General features: G+C 35.9%; 2 protein-coding genes across 7 annotated transcripts; both read right to left on the reverse strand.

The window, feature by feature from the left end:
* Positions 1-1141: 1141 nt before the first annotated feature.
* On the reverse strand, positions 1142-17677 carry LOC114402778. Of its 6 annotated transcripts, none has more exons than XM_028365444.1 (10): positions 17423-17677; positions 17140-17191; positions 16125-16198; positions 6360-6461; positions 5785-5928; positions 4750-4801; positions 3691-3764; positions 2024-2113; positions 1530-1594; positions 1142-1433 (listed from the first exon to the last, which is right to left on the reverse strand). In XM_028365444.1, exons 1-9 carry the CDS (start codon positions 17557-17559, stop codon positions 1552-1554), a joined length of 768 nt encoding a protein of 255 aa, XP_028221245.1. In that variant the 5' UTR covers positions 17560-17677; the 3' UTR covers positions 1142-1433; positions 1530-1551. The 6 variants fall into 6 exon arrangements, with proteins under 6 accessions (XP_028221245.1, XP_028221247.1, XP_028221249.1 ...); XM_028365446.1 differs by having other exon boundaries at positions 1142-1439; XM_028365448.1 differs by having other exon boundaries at positions 1149-1433; positions 1526-1594.
* LOC114402777 lies at positions 8231-16118 on the reverse strand. Its single transcript, XM_028365442.1, has 2 exons — positions 14308-16118; positions 8231-11439 (listed from the first exon to the last, which is right to left on the reverse strand). The coding sequence occupies exon 1, from the start codon at positions 15195-15197 to the stop codon at positions 14355-14357; it is 843 nt and encodes a 280-aa protein (XP_028221243.1). The 5' UTR covers positions 15198-16118; the 3' UTR covers positions 8231-11439; positions 14308-14354.
* Positions 17678-20244: the final 2567 nt, after the last annotated feature.

A 20244-nucleotide genomic window follows, 5' to 3' on the forward strand; every position in this document is an offset into this window, starting at 1 on the left:
GCCAAACGAAAAATAACATCAACATCCCTTTAAATGAAAAAGAACCATAGTAGTAAGTCATCACAAATAAGTCATGAACTAGAGCCAATAAAACACCCTAAAACGATTCTGTGAGCGACATATTCTTAAAAATGGACCAACACAAGTCACAACCAACTATCAAATAATAAAAATCTATTGCAGTTACAGTCTTACTCATCCAATTGTCAAAGTTCTACCTTCAATTGTACATTCTGTTTATGGTCACAGAAACAACGAAAGTTGAGGTTACAGTCTTACTCATTCAATTGTCGAAGTTCTACCTTCAATTGTACATTCTGTTTGTGGTAACAGAAACAACAGTTGAAGTTGTAGTTGCAGTCTCAATGGAACTTCAAATCACCTCAGAAAGTCAAAGAAATCAAAATACAAATACGAGGTTTCTCATCGAAAGTTCCAAATGGTAAAAGCTCCACAGATGAAGAAGGAATATCCTTAACGTGCCTTGCCTTAGTGTATGTCCCACATTGCTTAGTCTATTCAGGTGAAGGAGGTGCTCATCCCATATTAGGGATAAAGTCCCACGAATTCTGTAACATGTATAGAGGACCTATTTTGAAAAGAGGAATGCCAGTATCAAATTTGTGTGGGTCTCATTTTCAAGAAGCCAACAATGCTGAAAAAAACCCACAGATAAACCACCCAAGTTTCTCATTAAGGTTTAGCTGTGAGTTGCATATCTTGTTAAGGTGAGGTGGCTATCATTTCGGTACTAGGATTAATCTCACAGCAGAAATATATATTAAAGGATTTGTCGGGACAAAAAAGCAACTATTAAGAAACCTATATAGACATCTGAATAAAGATTATTTCATTTTGATACTGCATACATAAGTTGGTACAATTACAACCTGAATCACTTTACGGTTAAATCCAGATAAAACTAAGGATCAATTAAAATCGGAATGCGGTAAATTGGTTTCTTAGAATTCATAAAGGAGCGGTAAATTGGTTTCTTAGAATTCATAAAGGAGATTTTAGATTTCTATAATTCAATTAGATGCCAAATCTATAAATATACTTTTTAAAATTTTCCTCTCCAGTTACTGGAATTTTCCAGTGGAAGAGAAAGCACCATAAAATGATAAAATTAAAGATACGGTTATTCATGCAAGTAACAAATGAATAGATACTTATGATCTGAACATTTTCTCTGATTCTAACGTTTGAACTTTATAATCAATTACAGTGGTGTTATACAGAGGAAAAAATTGAGCATTCATAACACAAGAAAGTAGAACAATTACTGCTTGGGGAATGACATCATTCTTCTGCAGTAGTATTTGCAGAGATAATGATCTCCAAACTACATCTATTACACCAGTATGTTAATTTTGTCTTCTGGTGTTACAATATCTGCTCAGGGATGATCTGATCCCCTTTCTTTTTATTTCCTGCAACTATCGAACAAAGTAAATGCCAGATCATAAGCCTTATAAGCAATCCACAGACAGATTTGCAAGAACATGCCACATGAGCTTCTTACTTGCCTTTGGTTCATGAACACCATTGTTATGTTGCCTCACCAGAAATCCCCGTATATTCGTTTTCCGCCCTATTATAAAAAAATATTAATGTTTCTAAGTAAACTACAAAAAGTGAGAGAAAGATAGAGGTTATGCAACTAAAGGTTGGATGACCAATTCTTCTGTTATCAGCTAAACCTTATAATGGTGTGGTAACCAGTGAGAAGTGATAACAGTATCAGAAATACAGAACACTAACTTCTTAACAGTTACAGGACTCTGCCACCCCAAAAATATGTTACTTCATGTCTGTTCCAGTCCCAATAAAAATAAAAAACAAAACAAAAGAGTGTTAAGGGAGAACCCATGTTCCATTCCCACCATATGCAAAATTCCCTTAGACAAGCGGTAACCATGCACCGCAAGCGGGATTAGTCTTTGACGCAGTGGGTTGGGGGATACCCATTGTCTCTGACCTAGGACAAAAAAGTGTGTTTATGTGTTATATGCTTGCTTGCCTGTCTCCATGATGCACTAAAACAAGGTAAGCAGGATCTTGACAAGATATCTGGAACAGCTGCCATGTAATGTAGAGGCAAGTAGCCATGCTGAAAATTTTGGAAAGTGAAAAACCACAAAAAAAATGAGAAGTTAGAACTGTTAGAAAGTAGTGAAGTATGCACCATACGGTAAATGATTATTGGGGTAAGCTCATAAGTAACATGAAGAAAATATTCTTGTAAAAAAAGCTTAAATAACCATTTAGTCTCCATAATATCATTCTTTTTTAAGTTTTAGTTATCTTCGTCCTTTACCAAAAAAGAAAAAAGAAAAAAATGTCAACTTTGCTCCCTATTATTATTATTTTTCAATTTTAGTCTTTGATGTGACTGTTTTAGTCTATAAAATTGTAAAGTTTTGATATAGGTCCTCTTTATATTGGAAGATTTTTATTTCACACTCTTATTTAGGAAACATCAAAGTTGTTTTCTAATACTACCTCTGGTCCTATTTATAAGAAAAAATTTGTTATATATTTTACACTACAATTTGTTTCTTATAAATAGGAACATAGGTAATATTTGTATTTGTTAGCCACATCATCATTGACTAAGGATAGGGGGCAAAACTGAAAGAAAAATTAATAGGGATCAAAACCGATTAGTTTTCTCTAGGGAATTGAAATCAAGAGAGGTGTGTATTATTGGGACTAAAAAGTCAATTAAGCCTTTAAAAAATTCTTTATTTAGTCTCACTTACCATCGTATAATAGTCTTATTCAATAATTGCCAAATTGAAAAAAAAAAAAAATCTTACGCAATGAAAAGTTACTTATTGAGACAACTATTAGAAATTATAACTCAACGAACAAGTCAAGACAAGAGGCTCAGCAATACAAATTAATATGTACAAAGATTCGACCCATTACTATTTGGGTGGTGATTGGTCAGATTAATATACTCTGGAGCTCATGTTACCACATTCAATAATTGCCAAATTGAAAAAAAAAATCTTACGCAATGAAAAGTTACTTATTGAGACAACAATTAGAAATTATAACTCAACGAACAAGTCAAGACAAGAGGCTCAGCAATACAAATTAATATGTACAAAGATTCGACCCATTACTATTTGGGTGGTGATTGGTCAGATTAATATACTCTGGAGCTCATGTTACCACATCCTTGAAGAGACTAACTTTCCTTTTGCTCCTGTATTTTTATTGGTATTTGTTGATTTAGGGTCTAGGAAAATCCTCAAAAGTGAAATCTTTAGATTCAAATTTTATTTGAGAGCAAGACTATATGTATGTGTTTACTGGCATAAACCATTGCTCTACTCAAGCAAGCAAAGAAGTAATCAGTTCTAACTTAATCTCAACAAGAAAAATATAAATCAGCCTTTTCTTCTTTTATGTATTTTTCGGGAATATACCAATAATAGGCACTAATACAGGGTATGATCACATATTGATTATAATACATAAATTAATTATACATCATTTTCTCTTAGAATAAAATTTGATATCCAGATCAATGTATAGTTGAAATTATACAGTTGTTCATTGGAGATTTGAATGTGTCATATAACTAAAATTAGTTAAAAAATTTGATAAACGTGTTTTCTAATGATAAAAAGTTTAAATCACCAACCAATAAGCAAAATTAAAATTGAGAGAACAAACCTGCTAAAACATATCAATAGAATTATCCAAAAGACTGCAGAAATCCAACTAGATTCTTTGTAGGCAACCCAGACCTGATATATTATATGAATAGTTAGGAATAGGATACTTCAATTGAGACAAAACAAGTGTACTGAAATTAAACTTCAGCATTACAGAATTGAACATAAACCTTGCATGCAGAAATATTTTGACTTTGATTATCTCAACATTGTTTAGTGGTCAGTAATCAAATAGGTCATTTTCACAACTATTGACAAATGACAACGAAAAACTACTATTCCTTAAATTATTAAAAAAATTGCTATAGCTCCTGAATGCACTTGGTAGTGCATATTTCACAAATACTGTTATAGGATATAGATTGTTGGTTTCTCTAGGTATACTAAAGACATTAGATGATTTATAAATTCTTGTATGGATATACCAGGATTCCATTCTGCTTGATTAACGAGTTCCTTTACTAGGTTTACACAGCATCGTCATACTCCACTGTCACTGTCTTCCCTAAACCCTAAACCCTTAACCCTAATATTTTTAACAGCTGGATTTTACTTTGTCAATGAAAATTATTTATTTTCTTTTTCTATTTTTTTTTTACATATCTTGTTGTGAGCTAGGATCAGATGAGAACAATGAAACGAATTCTTTAACATGTTGAAAGAGGTAAATGTGTTGATATATTTTATACAATTAAGCTTTAGTTCAGGTATGAAGATTTTCGAGAGGCTCCTGATGGCATCCCTAGCTAGGCAGAATCATTGGTTCCTTTACTGAAACATCTAATTTAGGATTCAATCCTTGTTATACTTTGTTAAAACTCATACAATCACATCCAATTCAGAATGGTGACCAAAAGCAGGAAGGTGGCCCTCATTCAAACATTGTTTAAGATAAAAAGGAGGAGGAAACACATTTTTCTTAGAAGTTGAGATAGCAATGAAACAGAGGTCTAACATAGGCAGTTCATCTCTTTGGTAGAAAACATGTTTTAGAGAACAAATAAATTTATATTTGATATGATTTAGAGCTGATAAGATGAAAAAATAGTAGACATACTGCATAAATCACAATGTGGAAATAGATGTCAACTAGTGTTGTTGCCAACCACCTGCAAACATTTTAGAGCTTATGGCATTCACTTAAAAGAAAAAGAACAATGCTATATTGCACGAAATCACAAGAATTTGAAATCAACCTATCAGAAAGGATGACTATTCAAAGGAGACAGAAGATAAAAAATTATTCTCCAATTAAATAGTAATACACGGCCTTTGTAACTTTCATACTCAATAGTTTTCATACTATTTACCAATTTCCAAAGAAAAATAACTGGTACAAGCTGAAACATTGGAGAAAATTTTCTCAAATGAGAATGAGCATGCAAATGCAAAGTTGTAAATACATACTTGAATATAAGACAGAAAGTACATGCTTTGGTTTTAGTGAATATTTAAATAGGAAAATGGAGACTATAAAACACCTTGTAGATTGAAACTTTCAAAATTAATGTGGTCCGGACTACATTCTTTGCATAAGAGTTCAAGTGTTTACCAACAGGCACATTGCTATAACATGAGCAAGTAATTTATTGGGGCTTTATTATCTGTATTTGGATTTTGCTGAGATCAAGTTAATATTGATGGCTGTGCCTTTGGCACTGATGTTGATTCTATCGGGCACCAAAGTCAAACAATGAAGATTGCCACCATTTATCCACACATCATGCAAATTTATCTCAGCCTCTTCAACAACTGGTTTTTCTAATGCCTGAGAAGGTTCAAGTTGCATGATGATGAATTTTCACTAAAATTGAAGCCATTACATCACAATGAATGAAAAAATTTACCAAAAAAAGAATTAAGGCATAGACAACATTTTGAAAATAGAATAATTCAGTCAAGTATACAGAAGAGAGCAGAAAGAAAGTGATAACAAAGTTATATAACTTTTCCTAATTAAAGTAGAAAAACAAATGGGAAAGGAATGCTTCATCTCACATTGAGCTTATATAGGAAGGCCCAAGCATTCCTATGTTGACAACAAGGATAATAGCATCAAATAATGCTAAAATAACAAGTATGAAGAACTTACGGAGTTAGAACCCCTTTACGGAAAGGAGAACCATTGGTGACAAGAGTGTACACCAAAGTTCCAAGCATGACAACACCCAAAATGCTGAAAATTATTCTTAGAGTCACAACAGATGAACGCTGTCTTTGTGGTGCTGTGCCATTCCTATGTAAAATGGCCTCTCAGAGTCAAATGAAAGTCTAAAGATAATATATAAAATCACACAGCACGAATATATGTATTGAAGTATTCAACACAACACGACTAGTGTACAGCATGGATAAACAATAATTTATACACAAAATTTAGCAACAGGAAGAAAAAAAAAAACCAGTATCATTTTTTTGACTTCTCAAACTAACAACCAAACTTAAGAAATCTAACTATCCTCAAACTGAATAAAGAAAGAAAAACAATATATTCACTTCAGAATCTAAGAAAAATTGTCAATCTCCACCATAACTAATGAAAGACAAGATTTATGTAGAAGCATCAGCAGGAGGGCAACTAGAGCCCAGAATGACACATTATCCATTTTAAAAGAATGGAAAATGTTGAGAAAACTTTACTATATAGTAGTGCTTCTGTAGACATACTTGTTTGGATGCCGCAACAGAACATAATACATAGGATCCTGTGAAGATTCTTGAGATGACAACTTCAGAAATTGCACAACAATATAGGCAGATGTAAAGATACTGAAACAATTAAAAAACATACAAAAAAAAAATGGTGAAAATAAATTAGCACTTCCAATAGTCCTTTAAATAATCGTAAACAGGATAAGAAACAACTCAGAAACTCATGATGAATCTGAGCTTTTATACATAGGAACATTTTACATTTTGAAAGTAATATGAAATCAGAGTATTGCTGCCAGCTTTCTCCATAGGTGCAACAATTGACTAAAAACAGAAAAGAAACATTGAATCTAGTAGACGTGTTATTAACATAGAGATGAAATTACATAATTCTTCTCTCATCATTATCTAACACATACAAATAACCAATATTAACTATGTTTACATTTTTTTTTTTTGCTCAGCAAAAATAGATATATTTATATATATGAGGAGTATCAGTGGTACTAAAAGTACATGATGAGGATTAGGTAGACAGCTGGTTCCTTTGGTTGTTACAAGGAACCGAGCTAGTCCACTATAAAATATTACAAATGTCCAGCACCTACAATCCCTTCATAAATACAAAAACCTTCTCTTAGATTAGTGGACCATTGGTTACAGTGTAGTGCAAAATCTTTCTCCATAGATTTGAGCCATGTCCAAATTAGGAGTACTGCATCATCCAACACTTTGCTTCAATTGAAGGTTTCATTTTGAAAAACTATCTTATTTCTTTGCTGCCAAATGGTCCATGTTAAAGCAACCCACCAACACTTCCATCTTGTGCATTTTATTCCACCAACACTTCCATCTTGTGCATTTTATTCCACCAACATTCCCATTTCCATGCTACAGAAAATTATCCCTAGGATTTTGCGGGAATGCGCCCACTAAGTTAATCCAAGACAATGACTCTCACCATAAAGGTAGGATTTTGCTGCAATTGAAGAATAAGTGGGCTGCATCCTCTTCATTATTGCTGCAGAATGGGCACAACATGTCATTTACCTCCACTTGTCTCCTTCTCAAGCTTAATTTTGTTGGTAATCTATCTCTGATTAGCCTCCATGCAACACTGATGATTTTGGTGGGATCCTAAGTTTCCATAGCTCCTCAAAAACACCATCCTGGTTTCCCTCATTGATTCTCCCCATAGTAGATCATACGCGCTTTTTGTTGAGTAGTGTCCACTTGGGTCAGGTTTCCAAACCCAAGTATCTGTTCTATGAGGGTGGATTGTTGTCTGTGCTATCTCCCCTAAAAAGTCATCAGCCATCGCAACTTCATTATCGAATAAAGGTCTCCTCCAATTATAGTTCCATTCCCAGCCGGCGCATGTGTTACTCCCCATGTGCTCAATGAGTTGCTATTTTTGGCATGAAATTTGATACAATCTAGGATATTTTGTCATTAATGGTATATCAGTGCCTATCCAGCAATCCTCCCAGAACCTAATTTCATCACCACGTCCCACCCTCCATGTTGTTTCCTTTTTAAGTACACTGTTCGACTGCTGTTGGTGAATTATCACCAGGTCCTTCCACCATGAGGATTCGTTGCTGCCTCTTCTACCTTCATCTAGAGTCCTCCATCCACCATATTTAGAGTCTAGTATCCTGGCCCACGGTTCTCCTTGCTGTTGAAAAAGGTCTCATCGCCACTTCCCTAGCAATGCTGTGTTGAAGGTCTTGATGTCTTTTATACCTAGGCCCCCTTTGTCTTTTGGTAGACACATTGTTTTCCATTTGACCCATGCGATCTTCCTTTGCTCCGATGCACCGCCCCATAGAAATCTACGTTGGATGCTGACCAGCTTATCAACTATTTTGGTGGGTAACCTGAAAAATGAGAAAAAGTAAATGGGAATTAATGTTAGGACTGCATGAATAAGTGTCACTCTCCCCCCAAAGGATACGTGTCTTTGTTTCCATCTGGCTAATTTTCTATCGCATTTTCTAATTATAGGATCCCATAACTGGCTACGTCTTGGGTTTGCCCCAATGGGGATGCCCAGATACATGAATGGCATGGACAACATGCTACAATTGAGATATTCAACAACCTCCTGCCTCCATTGATCCGATTTCCCAATTGCCCCAAAACAACTTTTTGCGAAATTGATCTTTAAGCCTGATGCAAGTTCAAAACTCCTCAAAATGGTTTTGATTGTCTTAACATTCTGCATTGTAGCTTCACCAAAAAATATGGTGTCATCAGCGTATTGTAAGATGTTGACTGCCTCATTGTTTTTCCCCACTAGGAAACTGCTAAACAACTTCTTATCCAATGTTTCTCTCATCAAACCGGTTAGGCCTTCCGCAACAATATTGAACAGTAGAGGCGCTAAGGGTTGTCTAAGGCTTCTTTGTGGAATGAATTCATTTGTGGGGCTACCATTTACCAATATAGAAACCGAGGCTGAGCTAAGGCAACCCTCGATCCAATGAATCCACTTGGGGCAGAAGCCCAATCTCCGCATCATGTATGATAGGAAATCCCACAAGACGGAGTCGTATGTTCTTTCATAATCTACTTTAAACACCAAACATGGCTTTTGGCACCTCTTTGCTTCCTCCACCACTTCATTGGCTATCAATACACTATGCAGCAAGTGTCTTCCACCTATGAATACAAACTGTCTTTCATCTATTATGTCTGGCTTTTTCAATCTACTTGCTAGAAGCTTGGCTACAATCTTATACACATAGCATATTAGTGACATAAATTTGTATTCATTAAGGTTTTGTGGATCTTTCACCTTGGGGATTAGGGCGATAAAGGATGCATTGCAACCCTTTGGGAAAATCCCGTTAGCATGAAATTCATCAAGGAACCAGATGATATCTGGTTTGAGTAACTTCCAAAATTGTTTAATGAACTTGAAATTTAATCCATCTGGTCCTGAGCTTTTCTCACTTCCACAATCCCATACAACCGTCCTTATTTCATCCTCATGAAAACTCCCCACCAACATATCGTTTTGCTGCTATCCAATGCCATGAAATTTGATTCCATTAAGATCTGGTCTGCCCTGCTCAGGTTCACTGAATCTATTCAGGAAGAACCTACGGACTTCCTCTTTCACTCTTATCGGTTCTTCTACCCATGAACCCTCAATAAATACTCCTTTGACTGCATTATTTTTGCAGTTAGAGTTCATCAACAAGTGGAAATAGCGCGAATTGCAATCCCCTTCTCTAATCCATCTTGCTCTCGTCTTCTGTCTCAATAAGGACTCATGGGCTTGGGCAGCTGACCACAACTCTTCCAGTAGCTTTTTGTAGATCACCAATTCTTGGGAGGACAACTGTCTATTAGTGCTTGCGTCTTCCAACTTGTTTAGATAGGCCTCAATCCCTTGTACCTTCTTGAGTGTATCACCAAACTGCTCCCTGTTCCATAACTTCATTCTCTCCTTAAGTTTTTTTATTTTTTCTTTGAGTGTAAAGCCCCCCCAGCCCCTTGGTTGTGTGTTTGTTCAGCACTCCTTAACTATACTCTCAAATGACTTGTCCTTCAACCAGCAGTCAAGAACCCCGAAAGGTTTTGGCCCCCAATCAATATTTTTGGATCTGAGCAGGATGGGACAATGATCTGAAAAATTTCTATCCAAGATGAGTTGGGTGCATCCGGGCCATTTAGTGAGCCACTCGTGAGAAACAAAAAAATTGTCTAATTTGCTCTTAGCAGCCCCATTTGGTATGAACCATGTAAATTTTCTCCCCGCACTTGGTATCTCTTCTACTTCTATGTTGGCTATCCAGTCGTTGAACTCACTGATAGTGTTGACATCCTCCCCCCTCTGAGACACACCCACTCTTTTAGATGGATGTCTGATGCTGTTGAAATCTCCTAGTAAACACCAAAGGCCATCGGGACTTAGATTTTTTAGCTGCCTGACAGAGTCCCATAGAGCATGCTTACTCTGGACATCACATGGAGCATATATATTAACTATAAAAACTTTTTGAGTCTCATGACTCCACATTCATTCCAATAGAATGAAACCCCTTCCATTTACCCTCCGTTCCACTTTGAAAGCTTGTTCATTCCATAGGCACAGTAATCCTTCAACTGTATTTGTTCCAGGCTATAGTTCCCAACTAACTTCCGAATCTCCCCACAGAGCCTGACACATGGTATTGTCTATTTGCTCCTTCTTAGTCTCCTGAATGCATAGCATATCTACTTGGTGTTTCTTGACCAACCTCCTGATTGCTACCTATTTCACCCCCCTCCCTAGCCCTCTTACATTGTAGGATACGATATTCATGAGAGAATATTTCTATTTCCCAGTGTCTTTGCCTCCTTCCTATCTCTGTTCTCCATTGCTCTGATTCTATCAATGATTATAGCTTGATCTGTGTCACATGTCACCCCCATTTCTTTTGCCAACTCCTATTTAGATGTTGTCTCCTTTAGCTGGTCTATGCTGACTCCATCAGTGTTTGGTGATGTTTCCACATTTTTATTTTGTACTCCATGTTGCAAGGGTGATGTGTCCATGGGAGTATTGCGTACTTCGAAGCCTGTAATTGTTGTATCCATGTCCACGAAGGCCTGTTGCTGATTATTTAAAGTTTTAACTGCTTCTATTAATTTTTCATTTCCACTTATATGGGTCTCCTACTTTCTGCACCCCTGCTCCTTGAATACACCTTCCACGCGCTTCCATTATCCAATTTGTGATATTGTGGGCTGTTGCAGTTATTTTGTGACAAAATAGCGGTGGTGTGGTTAGTAAGGCCTAAATTAATTGTGGGCCCATTAACAACCACTGCCATATCACGTGCCTCTTTATTAATTGGCATTTGTGACCCGTTGAGGCACTCGTGGTCAACTCCATTTTGACCATGGGCAGGGTCAGCACCTTCCCTTTCAGAGCACCCACGTATCATAGGAGTCATGCCTCTGCTCCCCTGTTTTTTTCTGTTTTTGTGCTTTACGGATTTCGTCTTCACCCGAAAGTGCCTCTGGGTCTAGCACGGGCCGCGATACAGGGTCTGTTACTTTTCCAGTTTCCATATCTGGCGCGCGTGTTTCGTATTTGGGGTTCTGTCGCGGTGATTTTTGGATATCAAGCTATTGATTAGCATTGACTCGCATTTTTTAAAATCACCACCGATCTTTTATTTTTCCGAAGAAAAGGGAGAAAGCTCGAAAAAACCCTAGTTTTTAAGAGATCAAAAGGTCCGGGGGTTGGTTACGCAAAGGGAAGGTACTAGCACCCTAAACGTCTATAGTACTCTATAGGAACCTCTTGCTTATTTTATCTTTATGCTAAATTAATTATTTGTTTGGAAATAAATGCTCAAGTGTGGAAAGATTAAAGAGATGGGTTCAAAAGAAAGGAGAAGGAAAAAGTTTTTTGTTTATTTTTATTGATTTGGAAAGACAAAGTCTTTTGCCTACATACCCGAATGGGATCAAAATCATGTAGTTCGGGGTAGAAAGTCGAGTGGTTGGTTTTGATTGATTTTAAAGTTCGAAAAAAGAAGAGTTTAGGCAAGGTAAGAGGCCGAAAAGGCATAGAAGAAATAAAAGAAGTGAGTTCGATTGATTTTAAATTAGAAAAAATGTTTTGATTGATTAAAGATTGATTAAAGATTTGATTAAGAAAGAAAGAAAAAGATTGACCCCTTTTTTTGAAATTTTGATTATGGAAAGTTTTTGGTTTTTGACTTTTCTCTCTTTTTTTTTTTTTTTTTTTTTTTTTTTTTTTTTTGATCTCTAGTTATGTAAAGATAAGTCTAAACGCGCCGGATCCCTTAAAATGACGTTGGATCAAGTGAGGGCCCTTTTCCTCGGATACGGTTCAAACCACATGATCGTCCTCGACGGAAAACATAAAAATAAATGTGAGTGTCGGTGCAGATTCTCATTTTTTATTTTTATTTACATTGGACCTAGATACATTCTAATTGGCAATAATAAATGAAAACTGCAAATGCATTAAAATAAATATGCTAGAAGAAATAATAAAATGCATGAAATACAAAACAATAAATACATATGGTGCATAAAATAAATAAAGAAAATAAAATGCAAGACATAAAAATAAATATAATGCTGGAAATAAATAAAAAAAAATGAAAATAAAAATGCAAGACATAAAATAAACATGATGCTAAAAATAAATAAAAAATGCAAGACATAAAGTAAATATGATGCATAAAATAAAAATAAACAAAATAAAAATGCAAGACAAAAAATAAATATGATACTGGAAAATAAAATGCAAGACGTAAAATAGATATGGTGCTGGAAAATAAATAAAGAAAATAAAAAAATGCAAGGGCATAAAGTAAATATGATGCATAAAAAAAAATGTAATAAAAAAAGAATAGAGAAGAAAAGGGGGTGCAGAAGTAACAGGGAAGTGCAGAAAGTAAAATACTAGAAGGAACAGAAAAAAGGAAATGGGCTCAAAATAAAAAAAAAAGTGGGCTTAACAGATCAAATCTGAATCGTCAGATTGATCGAAGCGTCCAGATTTGATCATGGGGAGACACAGTCTTAGCCATTAGATCTTAATCAAACGTCACAAGAGAAGAAGAACAAAGTAAAAACCAAGAGGTGAGACGCATCTGATCAAAACAGGGGATAACATTGGCCGTTAGATCTAGGATCTAACGGTTCAACCCTGATGGTCCATGGAGACACAGAGATCCGCGTGCACCATAGTCTTGGTCATGGCAACAGTATAAATTAGAAAGTAAACACAAAAAAACATAAATCCAACCTCTTTCTCTCTCTAAAAAAAAACGCTCAAAAGCTCTCTTCTCTCTCTAACACACACCGCCGGAAGTTGTTTACCGGCGCAGTGGCTGGCTGGCCATGGGTGGCGGCGCCGCCGCGTCGGAAACAGAGTCTCCTCCTTTTTAAAAAAACTACATGTTTTGAATTCCTTTTTTCCCCTAGTTCTCAAATCCACCGTTATTTTTTGAAAACCAATACTGATAAAGCCTAGATCTAGCCTTGAATCTTAGAAAAAAGTGAACTACCTTTGTCCTTATGTTATCGTTTAAGCTTCAGAGTGAAAACGGTTACGGCTTGGGTTGTGTGGGTGTGGGTGTTTGACGCAGTGCTTGTGGTTGTGTGGGTGTGGGTGTTTGACGCGGTGCTTGTGGTTGGTGGTGTTTGGTGTGGGCTTGGCCGCTAGTGGTGGTTGGTGTAGGCTTTAGGCCGCATGAGTGAGTGGGTTACTGTGTTTGCAGGGATTTCTGTTCTAATGTTTTGATTTTATGAGCAAGATGATTTTGGTTTTTTTTTTGTTTTTGTTGGTGGTTCACGGAGGAGGAGGGTGTTGCTGAGTGGTGGCTAGGCCGATGGTGGTGGTTCACGGAGGGGGAGGGTGGTGCTGAGCGGTGGCTAGTGGTGGCTAGTGGTGGCTTGGCTGTTGGTATTCCGACTGTTCGTATTCACCTCTCTCTGACACGCACAGTAATTAATGCAGCATTTAAAGGGCAGAATTAGGGTAAAAAACGAAGCGCCCCTCTGGGCCTGGACCAAAAAAGACCGGAAAAAAGAAAAAGGAAAAAAAAAGGAAAGGAAAAAACAAAATATAAACAGCAAAATAAAATAAAATAAAATAAAAATAAAATAAAATAAAAAAATAAAATAATAAAAAATAAATAAAAACGAAAAGAAGATACTAATAAAGATATTAATAAAAACGGAAATAATAAAAACACTTAATAAAAGGAAAAAAAGAAGAAAATAATAAATAAGAACAATAAAAAAAGAATAAAATAAAAAAAAGGTAAATAAATGAATAAAAAAAAACGGTCGTCTTCAAAACAAAAATGAGGTATTTTAAAATACCTCCCTGCCGAAATTTCATCTGAAATGATGGAAATTTCCGGCTTAAAGGACGAGAAAAAAAGAAATAAAAACGGGTCAAAAATGGGGTATGACAGGGCAGTGTGTCCAACTAACGCGGTCGTTACCCGTTGGGTCCTCAGTGTCTCAAGGACCGCTGGACAATGTCGCGCGCTGTTGGGACTCGATCTCACCAATGCGTTCGTCGGTGAAGCTTCTGGGCGAGTAATGGAATCCAGGTTCTCCGCTCATCTTCAACTTCGGGGTGCCGTTATCGCTGTCGTCAGAATCGATCTCTTTCGACGACCCGATGGCGCTCCGACAATGGTGAATGCGCTTTCCGGCTTCACTCCAATTTTTTTCAATGATGTGCACTTTGTGGACCTCCCCGCTGATGTGAACTTCAACCGTAGGTTGGAATATAAGTCTCCATGGGGTTCTGATAAGAACCCTGGCCTTATCTAGCCTTCGCAACTCTTCAACATCGTCATCCACCTCTACCAAGTCCCCTATTGTTGCCACGATTTTTCGAATTTGTCCAATATCCCACGCTTCTAATGGGATGCCCCAACACTGAGCCCAGACCAGTCTGTGTCTCAGTCTCATCGTCGGATTCCATTTCTCCAACGAATAAAACGGGGATGAGCCATGTGTGGTTTCTTCGATGATGAGCTCTTCCACTTTGGTATCCGAGAGACCTAGGAGGAGTATCATATCATGCCCTAGGTATTTCGGCACCACGTTTGTCCCCACCTCCCAGAGGAGTTCGTCCTCGACTCTTTCGAATATACCTGATTTCTTCAGGCGACTCACCCATACATCAGTGTACCATTTCTTCTCCCCCACCTGGATCTCAAGCTGGACCGATGAGTATGATCCATCAGGTCTGAAAGTTCTAGTATGTGGGTGCCTCCATTGTCCTACGTTCATTGTGCTAGTGGCCACCACCTTTGCGTATGACATTGAAGATGCCCTGCAATGTGGTGCCATTTGTCGAGCTGCTGCCACTTCTTTGTTGTCGTCATCCACCTGTGTCCTGGGTTTGACTCTGGGCTCTTCATACCTCGCCTTTCCTCTCCCATATTTTAGAACATTCACGTACAACTTGAGTCCTCCAACAATGATGTTGTCTAGCTGTCTTTCTAATCTGCGCTCGTTGGACACCCCTTTGAACTTCACGAAGCCGTACCTCCTGCCACCTTTGTTCCTATGTTTGGAGATGAAGATCTCCCTCACATCCCCCCATTTTTTGAACTAGGCCCAAGGATCCTTCTCCGTTGTATCTTCGGGGAACCTCGTCAAATAGAAAGTTGTGATATCATCTCTCTCCCTCCAGTTTGCATGGTGGTACCGGTGATGTTGTCCAAGCCTAGTTTCAACGTAGCTCTGTCTGGGATCCACTCTCTTTCTCACCTCTTCTCTATGTCTACCTCTCCCTCTGGTCGTAACAGTAGTCCATTCACATTAACTATGTTTACATGAATCATGAGAAAAAGTTATGATGCATCCCATAAATGCATTTCAAAGGTGAGGCATATAGCCTAGTCAGATCCTTGAACCACTTGACTGTTCCATCCACAATTATACAGCACTGAGAGCAAGTATATTTTAACACAAGAAACCATAACCTGTGATATCCACTTGTACTGTGCCAAGCACATTTGAATAGCATTGAGAGCTATATATAAATAAAAAATAAGAAACCATGATGTCTGGTTGGATTTTCATTTTATGTGACAAATATAGCAGAAAAAGTTAATATTATTTGGAAAGTGTCATAGAAAAAGTAGAGATCATCTTGTCAAAAAGTTTCTGCACATAGCTCAGATAATATAGTCTTCACATTAATGCTAGCCTCAGTTAAGCAATATTAGTTACTGAATCAAAATAACATCAAATCATCACAGAAAATGATACCTCCCTAACAAGGCAATCAAAACAATCCACAGAATTGAGCTGATCAAGTTTGATTCCTTGTAAGCAATCCAGACCTGATATGATAAACAATGTATGTTTTTAGAGCTTATGAAACTTCGATTGAGAAGTGATTTTGACATATTATCAATTAGGCAATGTTCCATTAAGCATTACTCATGTATTAAATGAAATATGATAGAGTACATATTTGGCTCAGCTTATTTTGGAGAAACAATCACAGATTTTTGCCAGCATTATGAGACATTTTGAAAATAACTGATTATTTCTCCAAATCAATCCCAACCAAACATACACTAAATTTGAAAATTGTGAGTGAGTTGTTTAGAAGATAAGTGACAGAGTATATCACAAAAACAAGTAGGAAATACAGGTCTCTTCAACTTGACTTATATTCCGATGAAAATTATAAGGGCACATAGCACAAGAGATGAGTTTCCGATAGAAAACTGCACCAAACTTTCAGAGGAAGTTGTAGAACTTGAAATTTTGCATCAGTACATGTTTTACAATTAAAACAAGAAATAAAATGCCAACTTTATTTCTCAATCCAAGAGACCGCACAAAGTTAGTCTATTGACTCAATCCTGCACAGCACATATTTTTTAAATTAGAATATAATAACTTTTGTTTGCTAAAGTTCATCACTAATCATGCCCCTTCGGTTTCTTAAGCTTATTTTGGCATATTAGCATCACTAAATATCTTTGTTTATTCTGCCAATGCAGTAATCACAATAAGAATGAATAATTTCAACTAAAATTAAAAATGTGATATGTGCTGTCATTAGTATTTAGATTCGTTTCATGGTGAGAAATAATCAATAAATTTTTCATAATAGAGCTAAAGCAACAAATAGTCGTTATTACTTTTCTCATGGTATCACCATGATTTTGTGAGGTAGAATTGATTCTTGTGTATTATCCAAACACACTATAACTATAAGTCTATCTAAAATATTTAAAAAAATAACGAAGCCAAGTAGTGGTTGACTTACAGCAAAAGCTACAATGTTGATATAGAAACAAACCAAAGTTGCTACCATCCACCTGAATTAAATAAAATTGTGGAAAAAACCTTGTTTTATTCCATACAGAGAGAAAGCGATAAACTATAATATAGAAAACAGAATAATCATCCAATCGCTCTACTACATTGTTATTAAAAAAGAAAACAGATAATTCAACAAAGAAAACAGATTAAAATTGAAATTCCATGCAAAAATGTGTAGATAAATAATTGATATTTCGTGTAGTAAGTGATCGAGAGGTGTTGCTTACGGTCTGACAAGTTCTTTGAGAAAGCGAACACCTAGACCATCGGTGAAGGCAGTGTAAAGAAAGACAGCAAGCATGAGAAGTCCCAAAACAGTGAAGAGAGTTCTCAAACCAATTGCCAATGAAATCTTCGCCGCCATCGAGAATGAGAGTGTGGCAATGGCAAATAGCAGTGAAGAAAATTACGAAAGATGCTGATGCGAGGGAACCACGATGTTTCTTTGTGGATAAGTTGAACTTGGCTGTGGATAAGGTACCCTGTTGTCACTTCATTATGAGTTTATGACATGAATATTTTTAAGTTAAAAAAATGTAATGAAAAATGTCTTTATTGTTAATATTAAAATAAATTTGAAAAAAAAAGTTATAAAAAATAAATTAATTCGAAATACAAGAAATATTAAAAATAAAACACAACGGATGAAATAAAAAATAAAGTAGCATTTCCAAAATCAACTGAAATCAGGTACATGACCACGTTAATGACAAGTACAAGTTGCTGATAGCTGTGCCAGTTCCCCTGAAACTGTGACCAAAATACATACCTTTGGTGCAAATCCTTGGAAGCTGATTCAGAATTTCCAGTGTCCACCCACTAAGTGGTTAGGAAAATTTGTGAGTGGCACTCTTAATTGGGTAGATGTCAAAGATAATGAATTTATTTCTAAATTATGTCATTATATTTTTCTTTTTATTTGTCGGTAATAATTTGTTGATGAATTTTCAATTTTCAATTGAATCTTTTTAAGTAGTACTTTTTTTATCTTCTTTTTCTCTCAAAAATGAAAATTTAGGGAAACATGTATAGAAAAATAACATATTTCATTTAGCTTCTATATGTTCACACTATAACTAGTTATTTCGATCTTTTACTAGTGATTTTAATTATAATGTCATCTCTATTTATTGGTACGAGTAAAATACAACTTATTTGATCTGTAATATTGAAAGGAATAATAAATTTTGGGATAACATTCTATAGTTCTTGATAGCTGAGAAAAGTACAAGAGGATAAAATCAACGGGTGATTCTTTCTTTTGATTTTGGGACGGAGACATGTTCTGAAATGTTGCTGTCTGATGGAAACATTGACAATATTCGCAGGCCTGCGATGGATGTCGTGTGTCTTTGTGCATGTTCTTATCTTTGACATTAAGAAAGCTCATTGTGTTGTTTGGCTGATGAAAGAGTATGGGGTTCAAGAATTGATGATCATTCCCTTTGCTGAAGATGATTAGCCTTGGATAAAATTGATGATCCGTCACAATATGCTCTCCACTCGTAGTGGATGATGGTCTTGCAGCATTGCACTTGACCCCTTTTGCATTTTAGAAAATGGTGCTCTGTTCAAAGCCACAAGAACTCCTCCATTTTGGGAATTAGTTGTTGTGTATAACTAAAATGATGGTAGGTTGGATTATCTTGGGATTGAGGGGTCCTATTTGCAAACTTACCATGAAAGTTTGGTTTTGCTAAAATCTCATTTCTGTCACTTATTTTTCATGACTTTGTAAATAACTTTTCTCTTACAACTATTGACAGTTTGTTGTGTTTCTTACTCCTTCATGACATTGGAAATGTTCTTCAATTTAGTAAGAAAATTATTTTTAGAGGAGTATCTGTCACGTTTATTCTTCATCTTCCTCTTATCAGTTACATTTACTTGCAGGATAGTAGACATGACAAAAATCAATAGCTAAATTCATTTATTTTATTCAGCACTAAATCTATACAAAAAAAGTAACCAGTTGCAGCACTGCTACCGCAGGATTGTCACTTTTAGAATCCAGTTAAATTGGCCTAATGATCACATTTTGTATAAAACATATTAAGTTGGTTTCATATTGTATGTGCGGTAACTGTCTGTTTGTCAACAGAAATAATTAGTAATTCACAGCTGCTTTTCCATATAGAAAGCATGCATCATATAAATGGAAAAGCTGTTTTCCACAAACTAACTTCCATTGTTCTTTTTGGCCAAGCAAAGACAAAAAAGCAAAAGTTAAAGTTAGTTTCATATGTTTTACCTGCAAAGTTCCACCATGACTTCCAGACCCATCCATCTATTATTGTCTTTGTAATGTCATTCTATAAGAATCCACTTAGTTTCAAAAGGTTTTTGGAGATAGAGATTTTCATGGAAAGACAATACAAAGGTAATGTAAGTTGATCTGATAGCTCAAGATGCAACTATAAAGTAGTTCCATGAATAAGATGGAGCTACGGGTTCAAAAATTGAGAGTGCAAAAGAAAATGGGGAAAGGTCAAAATCTATTTCAATTAGTCTTAATACTATTACTTCAATATAAATTTACAATTAAAAATAAAGAAAAGTAATAGAATTATCAACGTAGAAGTTGTTGTGAAAAACTGAGTGTGAAGGGTTTAGATGGAGATATTCTGTGATACTGTAGGTTTTCATGTGGCTAATCAAGTTCTTTTGAGATCATTTATTGCCTTTACTGAACACCATCTTTTCAAGAAAATATGGATGAGTTTGGAAATTGCTTGTATCAAGGCCAAAAACACATCTAAGATGTAGTCCTGTGATTGGTTGAGTAATTAGTATTGACTTGTACAAACCACTAAGATAAGGGCAGTGACTCCATAAGATTGAGCTCAAAATTTTCAAATTAACTAAAGCCTTTCCAAAGATCTTAGCGGCACCTGCAATCCTCAGTGCTGTTGAAGATGGTTTGGAAAATTACCTTGACACCTTTCATATGCATAGCAGCTAATTTTTATTTTATATAACTTTTGGTAAAAGATTATGCTACAAAGTAAGTATTGTTTTACATAAAATTTAGACACAGTAAAAAAATTTA

Source organism: Glycine soja, chromosome 20, assembly GCF_004193775.1.
Source record: "Glycine soja cultivar W05 chromosome 20, ASM419377v2, whole genome shotgun sequence".
Classification (NCBI taxonomy): domain Eukaryota; kingdom Viridiplantae; phylum Streptophyta; class Magnoliopsida; order Fabales; family Fabaceae; genus Glycine; species Glycine soja.

Bases quoted from the DNA above. Each gene is read 5' to 3' on its own strand.
- LOC114402778 (XM_028365444.1), bottom strand. From the start codon at position 17,559: ATGGCGGCGAAGATTTCATTGGCAATTGGTTTGAGAACTCTCTTCACT. The intron at 4,802-5,784 runs GTAAGTTCTTCA...AAATGTTTGCAG, and splicing joins CGTAAAGGGGTTCTAACTCC to GTGGTTGGCAACAACACTAG. The intron at 2,114-3,690 runs GTTTGTTCTCTC...CAAAATTTTCAG, and splicing joins CTATTGATATGTTTTAGCAG to CATGGCTACTTGCCTCTACA.
- LOC114402777 (XM_028365442.1), bottom strand. From the start codon at position 15,197: ATGGCACCACATTGCAGGGCATCTTCAATGTCATACGCAAAGGTGGTG.